At 46.0% G+C, this 23,272-nt stretch overlaps 4 protein-coding genes; 2 read left to right on the plus strand and 2 right to left on the minus strand.

The window, feature by feature from the left end:
• Positions 1-182: 182 nt before the first annotated feature.
• Positions 183-1,409, minus strand: GSTUM_00000505001 (uncharacterized protein). XM_002837634.2 has 5 exons: positions 1,142-1,409; positions 936-1,076; positions 639-873; positions 464-551; positions 183-407 (listed from the first exon to the last, which is right to left on the minus strand). Exons 3-5 carry the CDS (start codon positions 797-799, stop codon positions 315-317), a joined length of 342 nt encoding a protein of 113 aa, XP_002837680.1. The 5' UTR covers positions 800-873; positions 936-1,076; positions 1,142-1,409; the 3' UTR covers positions 183-314.
• Positions 1,410-2,155: 746 nt separating this feature from the next.
• Positions 2,156-4,745, plus strand: GSTUM_00000506001 (uncharacterized protein). XM_002837635.2 has 5 exons: positions 2,156-2,796; positions 2,864-2,946; positions 3,033-3,333; positions 3,437-3,516; positions 3,566-4,745. Exons 1-5 carry the CDS (start codon positions 2,521-2,523, stop codon positions 4,257-4,259), a joined length of 1,434 nt encoding a protein of 477 aa, XP_002837681.1. The 5' UTR covers positions 2,156-2,520; the 3' UTR covers positions 4,260-4,745.
• Positions 4,746-5,079: 334 nt separating this feature from the next.
• On the plus strand, positions 5,080-6,079 carry GSTUM_00000507001 (uncharacterized protein; the record flags this gene model as incomplete). XM_002837636.2 has 3 exons in its annotated part: positions 5,080-5,283; positions 5,373-5,618; positions 5,701-6,079. 3 exons carry the CDS (start codon positions 5,080-5,082, stop codon positions 5,986-5,988), a joined length of 738 nt encoding a protein of 245 aa, XP_002837682.1. The 3' UTR covers positions 5,989-6,079.
• A 26-nt stretch (positions 6,080-6,105) lies between these two features.
• Positions 6,106-7,308, minus strand: GSTUM_00000508001 (uncharacterized protein). XM_002837637.2 has 5 exons: positions 7,131-7,308; positions 6,961-7,026; positions 6,852-6,872; positions 6,511-6,745; positions 6,106-6,433 (listed from the first exon to the last, which is right to left on the minus strand). Exons 1-5 carry the CDS (start codon positions 7,209-7,211, stop codon positions 6,399-6,401), a joined length of 438 nt encoding a protein of 145 aa, XP_002837683.1. The 5' UTR covers positions 7,212-7,308; the 3' UTR covers positions 6,106-6,398.
• Positions 7,309-23,272: the final 15,964 nt, after the last annotated feature.

Genomic DNA, 23,272 nt, shown 5'->3' on the forward strand with positions numbered 1-23,272 from the left:
CACCATACAGTACGGGAGGCTTCGCATCCAAGATGCCCCGCCAAGCTCCCGCCGTGCCGCCCCGCCCGGCTTGGCCACATGCAAGACGACATGGCATCAACATCACGTGATTCAAGATAAAACGCCAGTCTCAGATGCTCTTCATGCCATTGGCATGGACAGTATTATGATAGTACTCAGGATACGTGGTGGTGGAATAGTTTATTCAATGCCGCTGTCGGCCCGGCTATCTCATTCTTCTGGGCCGCGAAGGACGGAGTATCCTTACGAGTACAGTACCCGTACACTACAGAGGCCCCAGATAATACTTCTCGTCAGTTGCTCTTCTTCGTTTTGATGGGCTTCTGGGAGCCTGCGCTTCCGCCCCATCCGAGTAGGTAGATGCTCCGTGAGAGGAATAGGAATATCTTGAGAGATTGGTCAAACTTGTCGGGAGCAGGAAAATTTGGGAGAAGGATCTTACGGTGAAAGTGATATTTCCATGGGTGAGCAGATTCCATTGGGAGGGAGTGAAAAAGTAGTCCGCACCAACAGCAGTATAGGTGAGGTAGCTACCGTAGCCTCCAAGGACGACACGTCAGCCTCGCCTATCGCATTATCCAAACATTGGCCCGGGATACTCGAGCGAGGATACGAACACATGGCCAGCATCGCCGAGTAGCAATGCGAAAAGAAACCTTTTAGCGACGGATTCCTCCGTGGTGCTCCTGAGCACGGCGGTAGAACACATTGAGAGCAGCAGGTAGCAATTCGCCAGCTGCAGGATACTGGCCTTGACATTTGGAGAAACAGTGGCCATCTGTTCAGGGGCTAGAGGCCTGTTCAGCGAGAAAGGCTTCCGGAGACATCATGATGTACAGGAAGCCTGAAAGCCTTGGAGTCCTTCGTATCAGCATTCCCTCGAACGAGTGTCAAAAGGGCATGGTTGTACGTACGTGGAGATGGGTTCGATGATGACATAGATTAGATAGAAGAAGGGTGGAAGCTTGTACTCGTACATGTTGAGATATCATAGGCTTTTCACAAGGCGTCTTTATGGTTATGGGGCTTCGCTGGTAGACGGGGGCCGCGGGGTTCTACGGAGTATGAGTAGGGAGGGAGCAGGGTAGGGTAGGGGGAAGGGCTAATCCATGGAACTCACTGTATCATACTGTAATATCATAGTCTATCATACGGTACCTTGTGCTGGGGCGGGTGCGGGGGATCCGCATTCGGATGCGCGAGATGTGTGTGGGTGGGGGGGGCATGCCGTGAATCTGTTCCACCGGTATCATACCCGAACAGGTCCTTAAAAGCGTGATACTGTATTTGCCACAAATAATGGCAAAATAACTTAGCTTGGTCTCGTAAAGAGATATATGGGATGGTCTGGTTGAGTGTCGACAAAACGAATTCGACGGCGGTGGGAGTAGAAAAGCTGGGCTTCTTTGTACACTACTAGCAAGCTGCTTGGCGTTTGGGATGTTGGGGTATCGGTACCGTTATCATGTTCGAGGGTACGATATCATTGTCTATCATACTGTAGCGGCTGGAAGCAGATGGCTTTGCCGTGCTTGTGGAGAAGTGGCTTGATGTTGTGCGGCATTAATAGGAAACACTGTGCGCCTTGTGGGCGAATAACTTGTCGAGAAGGAGGGAGGGAGGAGGGTCCATTCTATATGCTCGCGATATCGGTGTCATTCCCGATTTGCGCGCTGGCTGGTCATCGAATACCTCGCCATATTACAGGTACTGTACTCTACTGTACGGTACGGTACAATAGCAGAGACTCTCACATCATATAATACCTTGCATCACGGGACACTGGTGGTGCTCGAGTGGTTATCTGCCAACATTTACCTTCCCACTGCCAACTCCTCACCTCCTCCCTCGTCAGGAAAAGTGGGTGTTGGGTGTGTGTGTGTGTGGGTGCAGGGTGCCTTCTTTCATTCCCATTCACCTTGTCCCGCAACCAAAAAACTTTTTTTGGTTGCACCACAGCGCAGCTCCCCCCATCGCTTAGTCAGGCGGTGGACAACCCTCTTCTTTCTTGGACCATTACGGACAAGCACCACTGTCCTTCTTCCTACACCCCCACAATCTCTAACACCGCCATCACTGCACCATTTTCCTCCATTCGTTTCCTCGCCCTGCACCCTACGTTCCGCCGACACTCAATTCGTCGCTTCCACCACCTCCACTCTGGTCATCATGGATATGACCAGGCACCTTTTGGCTGCTCTTAATCTGCCTCCAATCCGCGATGTCCCTCCGTTTCCTTTAGGATCTGACACCCAGTCTAGAGATCGCCCTCTCCCCCTCGAACCGTCGACTTCTCAAGACGCTTATAGCTCTTCGCAGTATCAACAGGGACGTAGGGAACCTAATCAACAGCAATCACAGCCACAGGCGCAACAATCCCCGCAGCAGCAGCAGCAGCAACAGCCACCGCATCTTCAACTCCATTCCCGGGAGTCGCCCAATGACCATTCGCGTCAAGAGCCACAAGCGGAGCCCATTCGAGACTCGATAAACGTCCGAATGAATGCCACGAAATCTACACCCACTGCGAAAGGGAAGGAAAAATCAAAGGATAGAGCAAAATCTAACAACGGCCGCCAAGACCAGATCACCACTCCAGGTGGTCGCTCGTACCCTACCCTACTTCCATCTGCTATGCCACCGTCCGAAGTTCGCACCCCTAAAAGTGGGGCTGGAAACAAAAGTTCCACCCCCGGCGAAAAATCGTCTAATCGTCGAGTCCGTCGGAAATGGACGGAGGAGGAAACAAATGATCTTATCAAGGGGTGTCACACGGTAAGTCAATGCCGCGTGCCAGATTCATGCGCAATGGTGTGATTGACCTCTATTGCCGTTGTTCTAGCATGGCGTGGGGAATTGGAAAAAGGTTCTTGAGGATCCAAGATTTCATTTCAATGGGCGCTCGTCTGTGGATTTGAAGGATAGGTTCGTTGCTGAAATGCTCAACTCTTTGCGCTTCGGGGGGGGGGGAGGGGAGGGGTCTCTTTCCTTTCTAACCATGTGATGAACAGGTTTCGCACATGTTTCCCCAAAGAATACAGAAAGCCTAGTGATCTTGAGTCCGAAGAGGATACCGAGCCAATACCCGGTCCTGCACCGGAGGGTGATACCATTGTCGTTGCCCCCCTACCGCCCAAGACTCCCAAGGTCGAGGGCGAGAGGAGTAGGAAGAAGACTACAAAAACCGAGCTCCACCACGTTGAGGTCCTGGAAAAACTTGGTGTTCCCAATAGCTTTCCTAAAGTTCAACGTCGCGAGAGAAGAGAGTTCACTGCTGATGAAGACGCCCGTCTTCTTCATGGTTTCAATATTGTATGTATTGCGCTCCTTCACTCTCCCCCTCGGGAGGTATCATGCAACCCATCCGACAGCTTGACCGCTCAAAACTATATACAATCAAAGCTAACCTGCCCAGCACGGAGCGGCGTGGTCCAAGATCCAGAGTGACCCCGACCTCCAACTGAGCCACCGTCGAGGAACAGATCTACGTGATAGGTATATTGATCAAGCTTTGTCTTTTGTGATGTGTTGCTAATTGATATAGATTCCGCAACGCTTTCCCGGATCGCTACGAATCAGCTGGGTTTAAAGCTCGTCCTAGACAGCGCCCTAAACCCCCTCGTTCGAGTTCCAATGTCAAAGGCAAGGCCACTGATGCCATCGAAGCTAACGGGGAGTTAGATGATGGCCGTGGGGCGGGACTGGAGGGACCGAATAAAGGCGATAGTGCATCGCTTCTAATGCAGAGCCTTCTCGCGGGTCACCTTTCACCCGGCTGGGGAACCGGAGACACTCCCGTTACCTCCTCCGACCAATCCCCTGCACCCGGAAGTCTTGCCCTGGACCCCGCTCTGAACGAAGGCTTCTCGGGTGCCACCCTTGAGCAAATCACGGAGGAATTCCTCGCCGTTGCCCAGGGGAACGGGAAAGAGCCAGCGCAAGGCAATGGACAAGAGGTGTCCCACGATATGGTTCGCTGGGAGGACATGGCCAACAATCCGATCTTCGACATCGACCCGGCCATGACCGGCAATTCCACCGCTCCTCACCCACAGACCGAAATGGGAAACAAAGAGTCCGTGAGCCTCTCCGGTATCGGCATTGGCGGCAACGCTGGGCCCTCCTCCACTACTGAGAGCGCTAGTCACGACAAGGGGAGCGCGAAGAGGCTCAGCGAGGAGGCCAATCCCGAGACGATTCACAAAAAGCGGCGTATTGCGGATGAGTTGCTGCAATAGCATAATGAACTTTTAAAAGAAGATACGGGATTTCAATGCAATGTGAACTGCTCACGTTTTAAAAAATTTAAAATTTTTTAAAAAAAAATATGGCTAAAATCAGATGTACAATTAACTTGACTTTCTCCTCTTCCAAGAGTCAGCTTCTTCTTCCTCTCCATTCTCTTGCTTCTTTTTCCTATTATCATCATACTTTTTTTTTCTTTTTTCTCTCTCCCTTTCTTCTACCTGCCGTCTGTCTTGGGTGTATGCTTCTTTACTTTCTGATCCTACCCGCTTTCTTCCCTTAACTTATCCTTGACTTGCTTGGATAGCCGCATCATGTTTGGGTTTCTTTACCTTTTTTTTCTCTTTTCTTTTCGTTCTTTCTTTTTTCCTTCCATTCTTCGGTCTGTCTGCGGTAGGTGGGAGTGGCGAATTGGGAAATGGTGTTCTTATCCTGTTGTTATTACCTCCATTACATTTACATTGTATAAAACAAAAAAATTCATATGTGGAACTGAACTTGCAGACCACATATGATACCGCGTGATAATTCATGATTCCTTCCAACTGACAACGTACTGCATTGTACCATAACCTACGGTACCCTAACCACAAGTCCCGAGAACCCTTTCCCCAAACGAAGCTATCACACAATTACATCATACCCAGACACAGCAGATATCGTATCATAATATTATCATACCGTAGTTACGATAATATTATGATACCGAGAAAAACATATCCACCACAGTATTATCCGCCACACAACCCCACGCAATCGTATTAAACATACCAACATCACTTGCCGTAGAACACCCCCGCCAAAAAAAAAAAAATGCCCCCCCAAACCCCTCTAACGCCTTATATCTCCCCTCCAAAGAACCCGCACACCCTAACCCTACTAACATCCCTCCTCGCAAGCCCAAGCAGCTGGCTCACGCACGCCCTTCTGGCGACCCATCTGACATCGGACGCTTCAGTCGTGCTAATATCTCTAACCCAAGATCGGGCGTTCCACGTTGACGGTCTACGGAAGCTGGTCCTTCTTCCCCCTTCCCCTTTCCCCTTACCCTTTCCCCTCCACTCCCAACAACCCCGCTAAACAAGTTTCACGAGTTTACAAAACAGGGAGTACCACTACACCACCTAGACCGCAGCGAAAAGTTCACATTCCTGGGAATCACGGATTCAACTTCAGCGCTGACGCGGAGCTTCTCGACGACCGTGCTGGCAGCCGTCGAGTCCGCCGCGCGGGTGAGCGGTGGTCGGGGGGAGGGGGTGGTGGTCGTGCTAGAGAGTCTGGATTTACTGCTGCAGATTGGAGGAGAAGGGGGTTACGTTGGTGTTATGGATTTGGTTCTTCGTGAGCAGGAGGTCTGTTCTCCCTTGCCCTGCCCTCCCTCCTCTTCCTCTATCCGCTATAACTTGCTGACTTGGTGGACTGGATTGTTGTAAGGTGGCGGAGCACACGGTTGTATCCGTGAACGTTGACGAGGCGCTCATGCGTGATGAGGAGCATGCTGCGTTCGTTATAGGGCTTGGGCATGTTGCGCGGAGGGTGTTTGGATTACGAGGATTGGAGACGGGTGTTGCGAGGGATGTTAGTGGGGTTTTGCGCATCACTGCTGGTGGGGTGGGGGAAGATGAGGGGGAGGGAGATGGGGGGGGAAAGGAAGTCTTGTACTTTGTTGGGGATGGAGGAGGAGTGGAGGTTTTTGAGAGGGGAGAAGTAAGGGGGGTTTAATTTCGTTAATGCTTTCTTCCTGGAAGTGGGGGGGGGATGTCATGTTTGTACACTAGCATTCATGAAATAGAGACCATGAAAAGGCAAGCAAGTACTGTACAGTACCGGTACTGTATGTAAGCTGTCGGCTGGGTAATCGCCAAAACACCAAATAATTGATTATGAAAAAAACAAAAAACAATGAGGTAACAACAACCCAGCCCAAATCCGTTCCCTTTCATTCAGTTAAAAAAAGCCTTCAGCCCAATCCAATCCAATCCAATTCAATCCAATCTCCTTTCGAGCAAAAGATAAAGAGCAGAGGGCGAAAGAGAATCAAAAAATTAACAGGAAAATGATCCCGCCCAGTCAGTATTTCCCACCCACAAAAACCATGCATGCACAAACGCCCCACAATACTTTAGTGCCCATTAAATCGACCAACTCGTACGATCCCAATTCGGGTCTATAGCCGTAAATCATCAGTTTCCACGCTCAATCAATCAATCCCGCGAGCAAGTGAGTCAAGAGGTAGGAGCCCACCTTGGACAAACGACGCCAAAACCTTGCTTCCAGTCTGGAGCAGTGGGTGGCCAACGACAATTTGCAGGAACCTCTGCAACCCTTCACGGCGGTGCTCAATGACGTCGTCGGAGAACCTGTTCGTGAAGACTTTCCCAGGCAAGGGGGGGATGGTGACGCGCGAGGACTCCCGCTCTAGTATGTCGCGGAAGTGTTCAAAGTCGCTGTACCTACGTCGGACGCTAGAGGCTTTGAGCTATAATTATGGTAAAAACGGCAGCGATAGTAATCCATTTAGTTTTCCCATCCCACGAAAAAAAAAGAACAAAGAAAAGAAACGGGTGGGAGAGAAGGCAATTTACCTTGAATGCCGGAATGTTCGTCTGCAGTGGCAACGAATGAGTCAGTCGGCCAGCCAGTCACTCACAAACGACGAAAGAGAGAAACATAGAAATAAAAAAGAGAACATACACGACAAACGACCTCATAATCCGTATACATCTTCCTCCCAAACCCGTGCGTCTGCGGATTTTTGACCTAGAGTAGAACCATACCACGCAAGATACCATCATCAGCCTCATCTCACCTTCATCGGGCAACACAAACACGTGGGAACATCCTGTGGGACAGGAAGGACAAACCTCTATTTCCAGGAAATTTTCTGGAGGTCCGTAAATTTCGTCGAAGCTCTGAGCTCGGGAAGACTGGATCGGGGCTTGCATTCTGTTGCTGTCGTTTTTGTTGCTGTTGCGGTGGTTGGTGGTCGGTGGTTCTGAAGGTTGGCCGTGCCGGGGTGCTATCATACGACTGGTGTTCCTGTGGAGCCGGGCGGGGTGGTATAACGCTAAAGTTATAGGAGGATGAGTGGAGCAAGGGATCAGGGTCGAGACAAAGCAAGTTATATGAAAGGTCACGTGAGTGTGTCTTATCGCATCTGATTTCTTTTATCCATAATATGTATCATTACAAACTTGCCCTTGGTCAATGCAAGGTACTATGATAATATTACGATACCGGTAAGTTATCCCATGTATGATAACTTGAAATTCTATCGAGGAAAGAATACAATCACCTAGACTATCACCTATATTCAGAACCAATTCACCCTTACAGAGCAGAGTAGTCCCTTGCTCGAGTGACTTTGTCCACCGCATGAAGATAATCACAAGTTATCTTGCCTCAATCAATAAATCGGCTATCACCGTTGTCACGCTGTTTCTTCTACTTGCGTTGATTGGATGGTGTGTTGTGCGTGCCGTATCCCACCTCCGTGATGCAGTTGTAACCTCTCGTTAACCCACACTGTAGATAAGTGCAGAAATGACCCAACACACTATCAATAAACCCACTATGCAAGGGTAGGCTAAAAGGAAATGTGGCTCGGCCAAATTGAAAGAACTGAAGAGTGGTGATTTTCCTGTGGTGTACTTGATAGTCGCACATACCTAAACTAAGGAACAGAAAGATGGCTTAAATACAGAAAACTCTGCATGCCTAGCAAACTACTTAGCACGAACATTTAATGGGTGATGAAATGACCCGCATGACTTCTAAACTACCTTGTCCTATCCCCCTAGGTCACAAGGATCCTCCTCCTCCTCAGCCTTCATCCCCGGAGGCAAACAAATATATCTCGCAACAGGAACCAATCTACCATATGACGCCTCCTTCTATCTACTCCCTGACCGAGTGATATATGATGATCTTTCCGCCTTCGTGCCCTTCTCCTTCTCTTATCTGACGCCCTGGGCCTCACTATACCAATTCACATGTGTCCCACTACCCCTATTAGTCTCTGGAGCTCCTTCGCCAAGGTTGTACACCTCTCCCTCACGTGCGCTGTGTCTTCCCCAATCATACTCAAGTTGGTCTACCAAGCTCACATCCTTTGCAACAGTAGGGTGTGTCAGCTACCGCTTCAGATCATTCAGGTGGACACGATCCTTCAATCCACCCTTCTTGACCCATACTAGCTCCTGTGTATTGATATTGTAGAGCCACCTACTCTTGCCATGCCATGCTAGATCACCAAGTGGATATGAACCTTCTCACCATGCTTCAAGCTTGCCTCCGCGGCACTGATCCAAGAGGAACCTCCACAATAGAACTAGGTTTCCTGCTTTCGGTAACTCATAAAGTGGAGCTCTCTGGTTGTTTTCTTGCTTCTCCACCTGGGCCACAATCCTTCCAGCTGCCTCTATTCGTACATGATCCAATCTCACCAATCGCTCTAGCTACCACTGTGCAAGCTCCTCCTCCTTGTCTCAAAGGTCCACCCCTTGGTCCATACTCATATAAAGCACTGCTACCACACACTCCATATCAGATCCGACCTCCTCACCAGGTCCTACTTGGATTGTATCCTAACAGAAACTCAGCTGGGCTAAATCCATGGATGCTAAGGACCTATATATTAATAGCTTGAATGACAAGATCAATGACAAGGTCCCAATCCTCCAGAGGTAGCTTGTTTCCCATTATCGTAACCTTCAGGCTATCCATGAGAAGATTAACATATCATTCCGCCAGGTTAACTGATTGTAGGTGCAACTTCGGAGCTAGCAGATATATGACGGAAAGCTTGCTTAGCATCTTAGCAAATTCTCCAGATATAAAGTGAGCACTGTTGTCCGTATAAACTGCCCTTGGCCAGCTAAACTGTTTCACTATCCCCATTAATAGTGAAACTGCTGATTTCTCCTGACTATGGGGAACTGCCTTGCGAAAGAGAAATCGGGTAAAGTAATCAATTCCTGTGAGGAATATCAGGATCCATGTCACAAATGTGGCTTGGCATGGAAAAGGTTTTCACATGACTCATAATTATGAGTAATAGGTATGTTATTGTTTCACGCATATGACTCATTTGGATCATATGACTTATTATGTTATAAGTTGTTATGTTTCGCACCTGACTCGATTATGAGTCATGAGATGTGCACCTGGCGAGTGTGCCTTGCGGGTATGCCTTATGCATATGATTTATGTTTTGCACATGACCTCGCTATGAAGTCATGGGTTTTACGCATATGACTCAGTCGAGTCATATGACTTGTTTATTGCATTATGATTGGTTTATAAGTTTTTACACATGACCTTCCTCCGAGGTCATGGGTTTTAAGTGTGTGACCATTTTGGTCCCATGATTAGTTTGTTATGATTTGGTTTCACACATGTGACCATGTTGGATCACATGACTATAGGCCAGAAGAAGACTATATAAGGAGGCTGATGCAGCTGAGGAGGATAGGTTCTTCACGCTTTGTTCTAAGTACTTTTCCTCGTCCTCGCTGTCACTTTGCACCAAGCGTTTCTTTTGTACCAATGATGGGCCTTGATACTTTGGATTCTGGGGGAGATATCTGAGTTCACTCAGTAGTTCTGAGGGTTTTGGTGTTGAGGTCTGTTAGTATTGCATAGTGGATTACTTGTTTGCCTCTCGTTTCGTTGCTTGCTGGTTATCTCACGATGCTGGTACTTGGAGTACTTCATCACGGTCACTTATGAGCCCCTTTTGGTAAAATGTCTTCAGCTTCCTGTCTATCGTCTACTTGCAGGTTTCGCGTTCAATTGGGAGGATGGAATATTGTGTTTGGGAGGATCACTTGTATCATTCTTTGGGCCAGCTCATGTTCTTGTTAAGTTTTAATGGAGTCCTTAGTTCTCACAATACAAAACGCCGATGGGTTTTCTTGATGACTGTCCTGTGTCTTCAACTCGTGGTACCGGCTGCATCACCTCTCGGGTGGCGGGGCAGTACCTGCCCCGCCCTGTTAGAAATACCAGAACCCGATACCTAGGAACCACACTAAATAGGGTAACCCCACTCGGAATCGGAATCTCTGGTCTCCAACACCCTCCTCCGGCTCCCTTATGGGGCCCGCTCGTTATCATATATATCAATCTCAGTTGCGTCCTGTGACTATATTACCACAGAATTGAATATGTTAGAATAATACCATATACGTTGTCGCTGTCTGTCCGACAGAATCGTATTCGCAGGTTATATAAGAGGGGACCTTCAGCTAGGTCTGAGAAGTGTAACAGAGTGATTCCGTCAACTACCCAGAGACTTACTTGACTTCAAAGACATGACACCTTGGGCATGGGCCGTAAGTAATGAGACAATTTTGCACAAAGAGATGGTATCAAATGGTAAAGGATCTCTACTAGAGACCAATACATTTACATCCACCAGAAGAGTCTAAAACTCCAAAAGACACTACCAAAGAAGCCAACAAACTTCATGGAGTGTTGTAACTGGGTTTCGGAACATGTTGTAACCATGGTGTGATTCTCAATACTATAATGGTTACTGAAACCTACTACCCAGAGAGCAACCAAGAGTTGCTGACCCAGGGATTAATTACCAATCTGGTGGAATAGCTTCCTATTTGTTAATAGGAAGTCTTCCAGAGAAAATCTATTGGTTGGGTATGGAGTTACAAAGGATCGGAGATAGACGACTTACGACGGTTGTAATGACCACCACCTTTGCCGATATAGCCGCGGATAAAACTGATCATTTTATCAATAGTGAAGACAATTAGAGCCAACTCAGTTCAACTTAAGAACTAGGCCATGAGTCTAAAGACTCTGTTAATCGGGATATTACTATTGGGGACAGTACGTTTCCAAAGAAGAAATATCATAATTACCGAGAAGAGTGTAATGGTTTTCAGTGTCCACAGGTGTTCGCACCTTGGAAGAAAACTCAAGGTTGCGAATTACGATTGAAGAAGTACATAGTTGTATGATAAATAGATGTAGTCCCCGAACACTCAGATGTGGAATGTAAATATTGAAGTGCCTCCCAAGCTTTAGACATCATCAAGCAATGGAGAAGAGACCTTAACAATATAATATTATTTTTATGATTCTACACTACTTTACCTATTTTACTTCACTCCTAGTGGTCATAAACGAAACGAGTAAAGTTCGAGCCTTCCTAGACAATCTCCTTTTACAGAAACGAATCTCGATTGGCCTCGACAACCTTGAAGTCTATCAAATTGTCTCCGCCTAACACGCCCCTCCTCAATACCTTACTTTTCTATGGTGGGAATCCTATAATGTTGTTTATCACGGTTCTCTTGGAGCTTTTGTCCTTGTTGCATTTATGGTAGTTCAGTCAGGTGTCTCCTCCTCGCCTTGGTGGGAATGGCTTTGACCCTGAAAACTCTTAACACCTGGTGCGGTTATTGTTACTGCCTGGGGTGATGTGGGACGATTGGCTGTCCAACACTCACGCTGTCTATGTGCTTGGATGATTCAGTTGTGGATTGTGGTTGATGGCTTCACTCATTACAAGTGTGGCCTACTTTCTGTTGATCTGCTCTTGTTGGTGTAACTTTCTGCTTCATGTCATGTCAGTTGGGGGTGTCTCTAGCCCATTGTTCGGTCTGTGCTTGTTGCCGGACCTTTGGGGCTGGCTTTGGGTAGCTCTGCCTACTCTTTCACGGCTTGGTTAGACTTCAGTTTGGCTGAGCTGGATGGTGTGGCTGGTGCTAGTGCCTTCAGGTATTGGTGCTGCCTCCTTTGTGGCTCCTGGCTATGGCTGGTGGGTCTCACTCAGCTGCGAGGTGTTGGGGGTTAGGGCTCTATTGGTGAGGCCTAGACCAGTGGCTGCCTGTTGGGGCTAGGTATCGGCTATCCCATGGCTATCGGATGGTTGATCTGTCTGAGGGGCAGCGGGGCTGGATGGGCTCTGTGGCGTCTGGCGTGTGGGGCTTGGAGGGGGATAATTAGGGTAGGTGAGGCACCTGCGAGCACCGGTCAGGCCTGCGTCAAGTTGGGCGAGGTCTAATTAAGTGTTTTAACCTAGCTTGGACTGTTGGGTAAAGCTGTTCAGTGCCGTAAAGCTCCTTAACGGACTGGCTGGCTGATGGCCACCTGTGCGGATAGTGGGTTGCAACCACCTGGTTAGACCTGTTTGGGTCTTACGTACTGGGCTTTGTGGGGTTGGTTTGGTTTCTGTGGTTTGGCTACAGGTTAGGTAGGAGGGGGCATAGCACCACTGTTAGGAGATATACCCCGCTGACCTTCTCGGTCTGTCACCATCTCTACGTATTTCTTATATACGTGTTTTTGTTTAGGGGACAGGTAGCTGGTATAGGTCCTCCTAACTGGTATGCTCTGCGGAGGCACCCGGCAAACTGGGTTCATCGAGTCGATGGCTAGGCATGTGGGTGCGAGAGATTGACATGTTGGTTGCCTCCTCCCTGCTATTATGTCGCCTGTAGTATTAAGTTTGTGTGTTTGTTGGTTTTCTACAGTGGTAGAGGTTTTGCGTGACGGTTTTTCAGACCGGGTGGTAGTGTTTTTATGTTTGTTGGATAAGGAACCTGGTTGGGTTGGTCTTTTGCTCGGCTTCTGCTATGCTTAGTGCTGGTTAGCTTCCTACCAGAGGGGTTACAGACTTGGACTGGGGTGGGTACTAGGTTGTTTGATGGTCTTGTAATTTGTTCTTGTACGGGCATGACTCAGGGATGGTAGGTGTGGGACCGTAGACTCAGTTAGCTTAGAATTAGTGGTATACCGGTTAGTGGTATTCCTGTGCCGGTGGGGGCTTGATGTATGCCTGGGTTGATGCTAAGAGCTTAAATAAAATTAGATTGAATTCTAAGTACTTTTCCTACTTATTACTTTAACGAATATAAAACACCTTTATGATCTTTATCCTTATTGCAACGTTATCATTACACCAAGGAAGGTTCTTTGTGAAGAAGAGTTAGAGAAAGCTTATGACAGGCGTTCCCGATAGAAAACAAAGGTCTTGTATTATCGGTAACGTAGGCAGAGGCCTAGTGCTATGGTAACATCAAGGAAATAAACAAAGAAAGAAGAGAAGTATCATTCCCCATTGCCAAAAACTAACTATCTGAGAAGGAATTGTTATATTACAAAGCATCACCAAGTGCGACGTTAAACCATCCAAGATGGCATCCATTAACCCAAATATGGAAGGAGGTATCGATATCGACGATCAAAACCTTAACCTAGAGGGATTTAGCGATACCCTATATCATATTTCAGTAGAATCCTCAAGGGCAGCAAGCCCAGTAACCCCAGAAAAGGGATTACTAGTCGATAGCTCTCCTGCAAGAACCCCACCACCCAAGAGAATGTCGCGATCACCAGTACCTATGCCACCAGCCCTGGCTTCTCCAGCACTAGGCACTAGCATACTTAGAATGACTCAGAATCAGTTTTAGGCATTTCTAGCAGCCACATGAAACACAGGATAAGGAAATATCCAAAGACCGAAAGCAAAAGAACCAGACACGTATGAAGGAGCTGAAGATAAGCTACGAATATTCCTGGCACAATGTGAGGGGTATTTTGCCATCAAGGGATATGGAGAACACCGCAATGAGATCAAAATGTCCTATGTCAAATCTCGACTAAGAGGACTCATGGGACAATAGATCATGCCCTTCCAAGTTGGAAGAAAGCAGAGGGAATGAGTCACGTACGAGGAATTCAAGATGACAATCTTCAAACAATTTGGAGATCCCAACTCTAAGGAGACAGCAAGGCAGAAGCTGGAGAAACTCCAACAAGGAAAATCGACCTTTTTGACATATTGGAGCGAATGCTGACTATTGGAATACAAGGCAGAATTTGATGATTCTACCTTCTACATCACTCCAAAGGAACTATAGTGAGAGATTCCGAGAAGCATGGGGAATCACCAACTGGTGCTACACAATTGCAGAACGATTTACAAGATGCGTGATCGATAAGGAAAGCAAACTAAACATGGTTCGAAATAACTCAGAAAACCCCATAGCACACAGGGTGGCACAATTATCTAGAAACGTGGATGCAACCTTCAAACTGCAGGTAGCTTGAGGTGAAAGCAGAGCATTACCACCAGGAGAATCAATGGAGTTGGACAGATCAAGAACAGAACTTGCTCTAAACCTGTCGAAGGAAGAATAGGCTAGAAGAATGAATAGAAAACTCTCCTTGAGGTGTGGAAAAGTAGGACATAGGATACAAGAATGCAGAAGCTGACCAGACAGTGGATACCAAGAGACCGAAGTGGCTGAAAACAAGTGCTTCCAAGCTTAAAAGAGGAGTAGCATTCGCGAAATGATTGCAGAAGATTTACCGGCAGAAAAAGGTGAGAGTCTCCAGTAAATGGTGGTCTAGGAGACCCAAGATGTGGACCTGGAAAACCCATCCAGTTAGCGAACTACTACACTGCACTCTACATGCAAATAGGAGAAGAAGACAGAGATCATGTAATGATCAAAATAAAGATATACAATGAAAAGTACGAAGAAACAATGATATATGCAATGCTCGACTCTGGAGTGACTGAAGATTTCATCAACAAAGAAATTTGCCATAAATACAGACTCCATACTAAAAAAGTGAAGAAAGCGAGACAAGTCTACCTAGCAGATGGAAGGCCAATTGCAATGGGTCCTATAACCCATACGGCGACAGTACCTATGGACATTGACAGCCATAGGGAAATGGCAACGTTTCAGATAGCAGATTTCAAGAACCATGAGATAGTCCTAGGGATGCCATAGTTACGAAAACATAATCTGACGATCGATTGGAGTGAGAACAAGATGACCTTTACCAGCGAACTATGTACAACACGATGTCTCAACGGTTTACTGGTGGTCTAATCGACACCAATATGAGAAGCAGAAGAAGAAATGTTGCATGCAAAGTTCGCCGAGATGCGGCAAGATAAGAGAGTCCAGATACAAAGACTGGACCAAGAGGTAAAAGTACCTACCAAGGGTTCGAAAGAGGTAGCCGGATACGACCTGTATGCTAATGAAGGAATCAAGATACCTGCCAATGGGCAGGTAATGATAGCAACAGGAATAGCCATCGGACTACCAGAAGGTACCAATGGACGAATAGCATCCTGCAGTGGTCTAGCAGTCAAACATCGACTCATGACCATGGCAGGAGTAATCGACGCCGACTATACAGGTAAAATCAAAGTGGTCTTGGCCAACCTGGCTGAAGAGAACTAAGACGTCCAGAAAGGCAATTGAATCGCATAGTTGATCATCGAAAAAATGAACAAAGAGGATCTATATGAAGTAGATCAACAAGAAGAAACTACAAGAGGAGCCAAGAGATTTGGAAGCACAAACCAAAACCAGCCTGATACAACAAAATGAATCGAGATCAAGGAGATTACAGCACAAGCTTTTGGAGGGTACTATCGAAAAGCAGATATAACAGGAATTCTCAAATTAATATACGAAGACGAAACAGTGGTCCTAGCAAAGATCAACATCAGCACAGAACTTGCAATCCAAGACAAGAAATATAAAAGTAAAAAAGGATGGAAAGAATTAATTCTAAAAGAATATCATCAATTCATGAATCTATTCTAAGAAGATAACGCTATAGGGTTACCACCCTGAAGACCAGGAATCGACTACGAGACTCAGCTGGACAAAGACGAAAAAATGGGAAAACCAAAAGAGATTCTATACAAGAAGTGATACCTACTAGAAGAGGCTGAGCTCGAAGAACATAGAAAGTTTATTGAGCAAAACATAAAACGAAGATGGATCTGAGACTTTTTCGCTTGAGGAGGATCTCTAATACTTTTCATCAAAAAGAAAGATGGAAAGATGAGACTCTGTGTAGACTACCGAGCCGTCAATTCAGTTACCAAGAAAGATTGATATTGACTACCTTTAATTGGAGAAGCACTGGATAGACTACGGTCAGCATAATACTTCACCAAGCTCGACATCAAGGATGCATATCACAATATACGCATCAAAGCAGGAGACGAATGGAAGACAACATTCGCCTCAAAATACAGAATGTTCGAATACTTTGGTATGCCTTTTGGGCTAACCAATGCACCGGCTTTATTTCAAAGATGGATCAACAAGGTACTTAACAAGTACTTCGACATATATTGCATCATATACTTGGACAATGTACAGTCATATCCATAAAGTCTTCATACCCTGGCGGTGCAACCACACAACTACAACACCTCTCCAGGGAAAATTAAAAAACAATTCAAACAACTCAATTAAGAAAACTATATGAATAGAACTAATAAGCCTTAAGAAAATATTATTACCACTTTGTATGACTACCATCTGCATCTAGTACAGCCTGTATTCTCTCAGGCATCCTATCTATCCACCCATCCAACTTCTTTTGGGAAATTAAATCGCATTCCTCCTTTGCTACCTGAAATAATTCTGCAGTACTGTGAGGCCTCCTATCCAACCTGGAGAATCGATTTCTGAGGGCTCTTTTGAGCAGAGCCCAAGTGCTCTCAATAGGGTTGAGATCTGGTGAGTTGGGTGGCCAAGGCAATTTTTGATAACCACAGTCTGACTGCAATTTTCTGTTTTCCTCACCACTATGCCAGGAGACATTGTCTGTTGCTAGGTAGATATTGTCAGAAGGTCTATCCAGACCTTTTATAAAAGGGATGAGGTATGGCTGGTAGATCTCAGTTGCATATTGGTGAGAGTTTAGGCTAAGTCTGTCTCTTTTACTGGTCCTTTCTTCCTCCCCCCTCTTCCTCACAAGAATTAACTCAGTCCTGCCACCCTTCATGATTGCAGCATAGACCCCAATACTGGTCCTCTCAGACTTAAAGCTAGGCTTCAAGTTTTTTTCTTCCAGCTCTTCACCAGGTCTAACTTTGACCGTCCTGCCAGTAGGATTTGGATCATAGATAATGGTGGCTTCATCCACAAAAACAACCCAATTCCAAGCACTCTCCCAATTCCTCCTTCTCCTAGCAAACTCCTTTTTCTTCTCCTTCTGTCCTTTCCTCCAAAAAGGTTTTTTTTAGGTATCAGAAGCTGAAAACCAGCTTCTGATATGATCTTATCCACAGATGTCTTTCCCAAACTAATATTTTCTTTTTTAGTAATGTCATATAATGCCAAATGAGGCTCAGTATCGATAATGGACTCCACTATCTTTCTTTTTTGAGGGGTAATTGTTGTTGGTCTTCCAGATCTGGGGGCATCATGGGTATTTCCATTTCTTGATTCAGCTCTTTTGACTACTGATTGAACAGTTGCCTTAGAGATACCCATAACCTGAGAAATTTTATTACGCCCCATATTAGTATGTTTATACAGGGTCTAAATTTCCTTATTTTGGTCTTCTCTAGCTCTTCCGGTTTGTGGGAGGGGTCATAGTAGAGGCGGTTGTTGTGGGGATAGAGGACAACACCGTTACCGCGCCAGGGTATGAAGACTTTACGGACATGACTGTACTTATCTACTCAGAAAACATGCAATAACATCAGAAGGATGTCAGCAATATCATGGCCATAATGCAAGGATCAGGAATGAAGATCAAACTAACAAAATGCAAATTCTATAAAGAAGAAACCGAATACCTCTGATTTATCATCAATCGGGGTGGGGTCAAAGTTAACCCAGTCAAAATATCAGCAATATGCAATTGTGCCAAACCAAACAACAAAACAGATGTTCAATGCTTTATGGGATTCTGCAACTTTTATCGAAGGTTCATAGAAGGGTTTAGCAGACTTGTAAAACCACTCTATAACCTGACCAAGAAAGACAAGAAATAGGAATAGGGAGAAACAGAACAAAAAGCATACGATGCCATCCAGATACATCTGAGATCAGTACCAATACTGATACACTTTGATCCAAACTGAAGGACAACGATTAAAACAGATGGCTCAAAGTATGTATATTCAGGCATACTATTGCAACAATGTGAAGATGGAAATTGGAGACCAGTGTATAACTGATTTAAGACAATGACCCCCACAGAATACAACTATGACGTTGCAAACAAAGAACTATTAGCAATAGTTTAAGCATTAAAGGAATAGAGGAGATACATTCTGAACAACTACTATCCGGTCTGAGTTCTAACTGACTACAAGAATCTGGTCCCGTTCATGACTACGAAGGAATTGAACGACTGCTAGATAAGGTAGATAGAACACCTCAGCAAGTACAACTTCAAAATTGAATACCGACTATGCAAAAAGAGCAGAAAGACAGAGGCTCTCACCAGGATTGCCAGCGACAAACCACAAACAAAAGAAGACGAAAGGATCAAACAAAAAACACGAACACTATTACCAAAGACCTACTTCGAGGCAATAGAGGTTATCCAATTCATATTAACAGAAGAAAAGGAAATCGAGAAGGCAAACGAAGGTGACTAAACAATTCAGCCAATAAGAGAAGCATTAAAAGAAGGAAAAAAAAGATGAACGAAATCGCTCTGGGTTTATGCTAATGGAAAGATGGAAACATGTAGTACAATGGAAAACAATGGATCCTAGAAGAAGAAAAGATAAGAACAGACATCATATAACAACACCATGATATCCAAATGGCAGGACACAGAGGAACAGCGAAAACCACAGAATTCATCACGAGGTCATTCAATTGGCTAGGACTGTGTGAAGATGTTAAAAGATATCTCAATAATTGCGACATTTGCCAAAAGACAAAAATAGCTAAATACATACCATCCGGATTATTGAAATCAAACGAAGTTCCCGAATGACCATGGAAAACAATTACTATGGATTTCATCACGGACCTACCGTTATCGGAGAAATGCGATAGCATCCTGGTCATGGTGGATCATATGACCAAAATGGGTCATTTCATTCCGATGAGAAAAGATATGGACACGAGGGATTTTATACAAACATTTTTCTATAAAGTTTTCCAACTTTACTGCCTCACAAAGAATATTATTACCGACCGAGGAACATTATTCACATCAGGACTGTGGAAAAAGCACTGGAGAAATGAGAATACAAAACAGGCGGAGCACAGCATTTTACCCACAAACAGATAGAAAAACGGAATGGGTAAAGGCAATACTCGAACAATATTTACAGGCCTACGTCAATTACCAACAGGATAATTGGTACAAACTATTATCAATGGCTGAATTCGCATACAACAATGGTAAACAAGAAACAATCGGTATGACACCTTTCTTCGCGAATTATGGACAACATCCACAAAGTCAGGCCACATATCATACGATTAACGGTATAATACTGGATGCAACAGATATGGGAAAACTTCACGAGATATTACAATATGAAATGAGTCATGGACAACAATGGCAAAAAGAACAATAGGATAAACATTGAAGACCGGATCCAAATATATAACTGGGAGCTCTGGTATGGGTAATACCACGCAATCTCCATATGACATGACCATCAAATAAATTGGACTACAAGAAAATTGGGCCATTCAAGATACTGGAAAGAGTGGGTAACCGAGCATATAAACTCGACCTTATTCCCTCATTGCGAATACACGACACATTCCACATCTCACTCCTAATATTACATACCAACAATAAGTTTCTCTCACAAACAATTACTCTTACTCCTTCGATTGAACTCAACAGAGAACCAGAATACGAACCCGACGAGATAGGGATTCTCACTTCGTCTACGGAATTTACAATACCGAGCCAAGCGGACCAGTTATTCACCAGAACACGATAAAACTTGGTACTCTGCATACAACTTTGAACACGCACAAGATGCCATCTCAACCTTCTACCAGTGATACCCAGGCAAGCTAGTCCCAGGTAACGATCACATTCAACCAAGGCAAAGGTGAGGGAAAGCCTCCCGCTCCATTGCAACCACGCGAGGGCTGGGGCGATAGCTCCTGTCAAACCACACTAACCAGGCCTGAATACTCATTCATGGGGCCAACCAATGAAGAACTCAAGGAAAGGGAAAAACAAGTACAGCATAATGCCATGTCATGGACGGCATACTACAATGATGGATGTCCCGCATACTATGAGGATAAGGATGGCTCGGGGGGGTTCTGGAGAGAATACAAAAAGTATGGTCCGTGCCCGAACTATGTCCTTAAGCACTGGAAACAGTGATTCAACAACACTTGCAAAATGCACAGGATGAAGAAAATTACTGTGGGATACTACCCACAGAAGGATGGATTAAAGAAAGAGTTGGACGAAAAGAATGCCATAATATGGCAGAGGACTAGGGTTAGGAGGATGAGGTTCACAGAGGGGGGAGCTCAAAATTCATCTACAGAAACAGAACCGGATACCAAAAGCCTGTACAGGCAAATCTGAGGACTCCAGGAACAACTTGGCCAGGCCGAGGCCACAATCTCGGCAAATGGAAAAACAATTGCCAAGTTAAGACACCTAAATGACAGTTAATGGCACACAATGGAGATGGTGAACCTCACCTTGGAAATGGTGAGGACAAGATGGCAGGAAGCAGATGATAAGTGCAATAGGCTTCAGAGGTCCATGCGTTTGGTGGGAAGGGAACTATTGAAACTTTGGGATAAAGCCTGATGGGACTCAGGCTTAGGGGGAGAGGAGCTAATGTCATGCATGTGGCTTGGCATGGAAAAGGTTTTCACATTACTCATAATTATGAGTCATAAGTATGTTATGGTTTCATGCATATGACTCATTTGGGTCATATGACTTATTATGTTAGGAGTTGTTATGTTTCGCACATGACTCGATTATAAGTCATCAGACGTGAGCCTGGCGAGTGTGCCTTGCGGGTATGCCTTGCGCATATGATTTATATTTTGCACATGATCTCACTATGACGTCACCGGTTTCACACATATGACTCAGTCGAGTCATATGACTTGTTTATTGCGTTATTATTGGTTTATGAGTTTTCACATATAACCTTACTACAAGGTCATGGGTTTTGAGTGTGTGACCATTTTAGTCCATGATTAGTTTGTTATGATTTGGTTTCACACATTTGACTACGTTGGGTCACATTACTATGGACGGGAAGAATACTATATAAGTAGGCCGATACAGCCGAGGAGGATATATTCTTCACACTTTGTTCTAAGTACTTTTCCTCCTTTTTTCAATCTTTGTCGGTAGTGAAGATTCGGTGTCAGTCCAATCAGAGCCCTTGATTTCTATCTCTTGATAGGCTTCAAGTGTTTAACTTCGATCACCTTTCGGGGGCATCGTTGTTAATCCCTCCCGTACAATTGCCGGAAGTTCTTTCTTCTTGTTACCTATCTTTACATTTGTTCATTTACGTCGCCTCCTCACGGTCACAATGGCTAAGCGCGCCTCAGTCCCTTCCGCCACATCTACTTTACGTTCGTCAGTGGTTCTGTCTCATGCTGTTGAGCAGAACTTCGCCATGGAGGCCGAAGTCTATCGCCTTCAGCATCACGCCTCCGTCCTTTCTCGGCGATTTCATCGAGCTGAGAAAGAGATATCTACCTTGTCGGCTGCCCTGGTCTCTGAACGCGACACTGTTCGTGGTTTGGTCATGATTTTGGCGGCTGAAGCTTCTATGGCTATCTCCTCTTCGCCTGTCCCCTCAGTCGCTTCGGTTACTATGGTGGTCTCGGTTAGGGGGGGTGGGCTAGACTCTGAGAGTTCACAGGGTCAAGCGGAGGAGCTCCCTCGGGAGAATGTTGCGCCGGTGGTTATTCCTGCCCCCCCTGCAGCTATGGCTGTGGATGGTGGTGTGGGTGGTCCTGTTCCTGATTCGTCAGGTTTGGAGGAGGCGCTTGCTCCTGGTGTGGGTAGGGTGGATCCTGGTGTGGTGACACCAGCTACAGTGGTATCACCCCCTTCAGGGTGGAAGGTGCCTGAGTCCTCTGTGGCTGAGCCTGTGGCTGGTCGGGGTAACGCCTCTGGTGGCGTCCATCCTGTGGTGGTGGGTGGTGATGAGGGTAGCCCGTTCACTCCTGTTACTAGACCTGCACCTAGGGGTGGGAAGAGGAAGTAAAACACGAAGAGCTGGGTCAAGCAAGACCAGAGCTCACCTGTGCTACTTGTTCTCAACTTGGAAGGGTCATCACCTTCGCCGGTTACCTGCCGCAAACCGGCTACTAGGGAGTCCGCAGCGGGTTCGCCGCCTGCGGAGCAGGCTGGCGAGTTGGAGGATAAGTTGAATACTTGGGTATGTTCAGTCAAGTACCGGCTGCTTGGAGACTGTATCGTTTTAGCTGCTTCCGTTGAGGTTTTTGTACTGCACTGCCTCTGTGGTGCACTCCGGATTCTCTATGACGGTTCGTATCCCCTTGGCTAAGGAGCCTGCGTCCTGTAAGTTGGCTTTTCCTCAGGTCTACGTACTTGGTTTGTTGGGTGTTTCTTTTGTTTGGGAATGGGGATGGGTGCCGGAGCGGTCGGCAGAGTGTCCCTGGATGATTGAGTGGGGGCGCTCGGGTGGGTTTCTATTGTAGAGGAGGTTTTTGTGGGGTCTCATTCAGGTAGCGGTAGTGGAATTTTTGTATTTTGTACTGGTAACCTGGCTGGTGGGTAGGCTGAGCTGAGGAGGATTTTCTTGACCGATGAGGGCTCTGTATTTAGTGTTCGTGTTGGGGCATGGCGTGGGCATGTTTGAGGTATGCGGTTGGAGGTTTAGTTAGTTCGTGGATAGTGGTATCTGGGATGCGAGAACCGGGGAGCCCGGCCCTGGGGCTCGTTGTATGCCAGTGTTGGTGGTACGAGTTTAAATAAAATTAGATTGATTTCTAAGTACTTTTCCACCTTCTTTCACCCCGTGTCGGACATGAAGGTTCGGTGTTGATCCAATCAGAGCCCTTAATTTCTATCTCACAATAAGCTTCAAGTCTTTAACTTCGAATACCTTTTAGAGACTTTGTTGTTATACCTCCTCCTCTATTTGCTGGAAGACCTTTCTTCCTTCTACTTATCGTTTTAGTTGTTCCCTACAGTCGCCTCCTCATAGTCACAATGGCTAAGCGAGCCTCTGCCCTCTCCGTCACGTCTGCTTTAC

Source organism: Tuber melanosporum (assembly GCF_000151645.1).
Source record: "Tuber melanosporum whole genome shotgun sequence assembly, scaffold_199, strain Mel28".
Classification (NCBI taxonomy): domain Eukaryota; kingdom Fungi; phylum Ascomycota; class Pezizomycetes; order Pezizales; family Tuberaceae; genus Tuber; species Tuber melanosporum.

Bases quoted from the DNA above. Each gene is read 5' to 3' on its own strand.
- GSTUM_00000505001 (XM_002837634.2), bottom strand. From the start codon at position 799: ATGGCCACTGTTTCTCCAAATGTCAAGGCCAGTATCCTGCAGCTGGCG. The intron at 552-638 runs GTTCGTATCCTC...AGGCTACGGTAG, and splicing joins CTCGGCGATGCTGGCCATGT to CTACCTCACCTATACTGCTG. The intron at 408-463 runs GTAAGATCCTTC...CAATCTCTCAAG, and splicing joins ATGGAAATATCACTTTCACC to ATATTCCTATTCCTCTCACG.
- GSTUM_00000506001 (XM_002837635.2), top strand. From the start codon at position 2,521: ATGAATGCCACGAAATCTACACCCACTGCGAAAGGGAAGGAAAAATCA. The intron at 3,334-3,436 runs GTATGTATTGCG...TAACCTGCCCAG, and splicing joins TTCTTCATGGTTTCAATATT to CACGGAGCGGCGTGGTCCAA. The intron at 3,517-3,565 runs GTATATTGATCA...TAATTGATATAG, and splicing joins GGAACAGATCTACGTGATAG to ATTCCGCAACGCTTTCCCGG.
- GSTUM_00000508001 (XM_002837637.2), bottom strand. From the start codon at position 7,211: ATGCAAGCCCCGATCCAGTCTTCCCGAGCTCAGAGCTTCGACGAAATT. The intron at 7,027-7,130 runs GTTTGTCCTTCC...GTTCTACTCTAG, and splicing joins AAAATTTCCTGGAAATAGAG to GTCAAAAATCCGCAGACGCA. The intron at 6,434-6,510 runs GTGGGCTCCTAC...TTACGGCTATAG, and splicing joins TTTGGCGTCGTTTGTCCAAG to ACCCGAATTGGGATCGTACG.